This window comes from Temnothorax curvispinosus, unplaced genomic scaffold (genome assembly GCF_003070985.1).
Source record: "Temnothorax curvispinosus isolate PA1 unplaced genomic scaffold, ASM307098v1 QBEX01006554.1, whole genome shotgun sequence".
Taxonomy (NCBI): Eukaryota; Metazoa; Arthropoda; class Insecta; order Hymenoptera; family Formicidae; genus Temnothorax; species Temnothorax curvispinosus.
Window position 1 is genome coordinate 1 of NW_020216334.1, and position 2,000 is coordinate 2,000.

Sequence of the window (2,000 nt, forward strand, 5' to 3'; positions counted from 1 at the left end):
GTGTCCGCGGACATGACGTTCTTCCGACCCGTTTGCAGAGCGAAGACGACGTATCGCGGTTTCTCGAGCTGAGTCGCGGTCTTAATGGCCCACGAGTGCTTGGTCGTGTTCTGCAACAGGGGATACTCGTACAGATCCCACGAACGGAAACCCATACTTAGATATCGTCCGTTTTCCAAGGCGCGCAGCATCGACAGCTTGTTGACCTCGCTCAATACCACGTGAGGCATTCGCCACTGTATCTTGAGTAGTTTGACAGTAGGCTCCAACGCGAGACTTCCCAACAGACAATTGTTGTCGGTGCGCGATCGTATCAAGATTAATTCGTGACGAACGTTGATCACCACGCGTTTGTAATCCTCGCAAAATCCCAGTAACAGGTTGAGCGGTACGCAGAAATTGAAGTATCCGTTCGCGTTATTATGCGGTTCCCAGCCCGCGTTTCGCAGGATCACGCTTCTGTCGGACGATACCGTAACGTAGTTCTTGAGCGTGCTGGTTATTCCTACGTTTCTGCAGTGATCAATCTCCACACCGTCGAGCTCGTATCGAATTTCATCGAACATGAACGTGACGCAATTATTCCCCAATACCACGTTATCGGCTTGGCCGGCTGCTCTGGTCACCGTCAATGTTCCTTCGACGTAGAGAAAACTTTCGCACGGCAACGTATACAGATCCTGCTGTTGTATAGGTATTTGTATCTCGTCGCTATACTCGAACGTTGTGTTGGCGTACGGGTTGTACGTGTGAGTCTCGATCTTGACGATGCGATCGTCAAAGACCGGCTCGCCTCCGATGTTAAGAATTTCAGTCATCGTTCAGATGTTTCGTACCGCGAATCCCAGAGATTGTAAAAATTTAACGTTCGATGCGTTGAGCTTCTTTCTCGTCTCTGTTTTCGTCGCTGTTTTAACGCTACCGAATGTCGATTTGATGATATCGTCGATCGTCGCAGTCGTAAAGATATTCTTATCCGTCGCACGCTCCGAGTCGTTCAACACGAGCATGTCACACGTCGCGCGTTATCGCTGTAGTCGTCGTACGTGCAATCTGACGGTGATCTCTTCTCCTCGAAAATCGAGCAATCGTCCGTCTTGATCCGTGACGCGTATCGTTAGATCCGTAACGCTTCGCGCGATGATCGGCAGGTAAATGATCTGCGCCGGCGTTTCCGATATCTTATATCCCGGTGGTACGCTCGGTGAAAATTCGTGTATCGTGTGAACACGTTTGCCGTTGCTGTACGCACCCGCGGTCACGTTGCACTCCACGCGGATAATGTTTACGTTGATAATATTAATCGACGCGTCCAATTCGTGCCACTGTCTCGGCTGCAATATACGCTTCGACGAGAATCCCAGCAGCGATCCAACGTTGTTCGGTTTGTTAAAGTTCACTCTGAAAGCGCACTTGATCTCGCTCTTCATCGTATTGTAATTTGCGCGGAGCACTATCGGGTATTCCGCGGCCTCGTCTTCGTAGCCGTTCGCGCGAGCGGTCGCCTCTCGCGCGATATTCGCGACCGACGTACGATCATCGTTGGAACGATTTACGCGTCGCGGGCGTTTTCGTGAAATTTCGCGTTTCAAAAACTCATGTATGGCTCGTATCTCGTACGATCCCTCGGGAATCGTAATTTCTGTGTCATCCTCGTTGAAATAAAATTTATTGTTCGAAGAATTCACGTTCGGAATCGTGTGATAAGTCTCAAAACACGTTAGACCGAGCTCGTAGTCACCGTCGCTCAGATCCACGGCGGGAAAATAGTGCTCCGCGAGGATGCTGCTCTTCCCCGTCAGCGTGAACGTTATAGACATGTCGGTGAAAACCGTTAACGAATACTGAGTCACCACGGCGCACCGTCGGGCTTTAAATTAGCGTCGATCGTCCGGAGAAATCGCAGGCACAATTGTCCACAGATGTTCTGATCGTATCGCTGATAAGACGTGCAATTGTACTCGATCTTCGTCACGCTCGGCCCGAAATATCGCCAATTC

The 2,000-nt window shown here is 50.4% G+C and overlaps 1 protein-coding gene across 1 annotated transcript; it reads right to left on the reverse strand.

Annotated features, from left to right (window-relative positions):
- Positions 1-28: 28 nt before the first annotated feature.
- On the reverse strand, positions 29-818 carry LOC112455976 (the record flags this gene model as incomplete). Its single annotated transcript, XM_025018220.1, has 1 exon — positions 29-818. A coding segment is annotated over exon 1 (790 nt), but the record flags the coding sequence as incomplete, so codon positions are not given.
- Between the last annotated feature and the right edge of the window lie 1,182 nt (positions 819-2,000).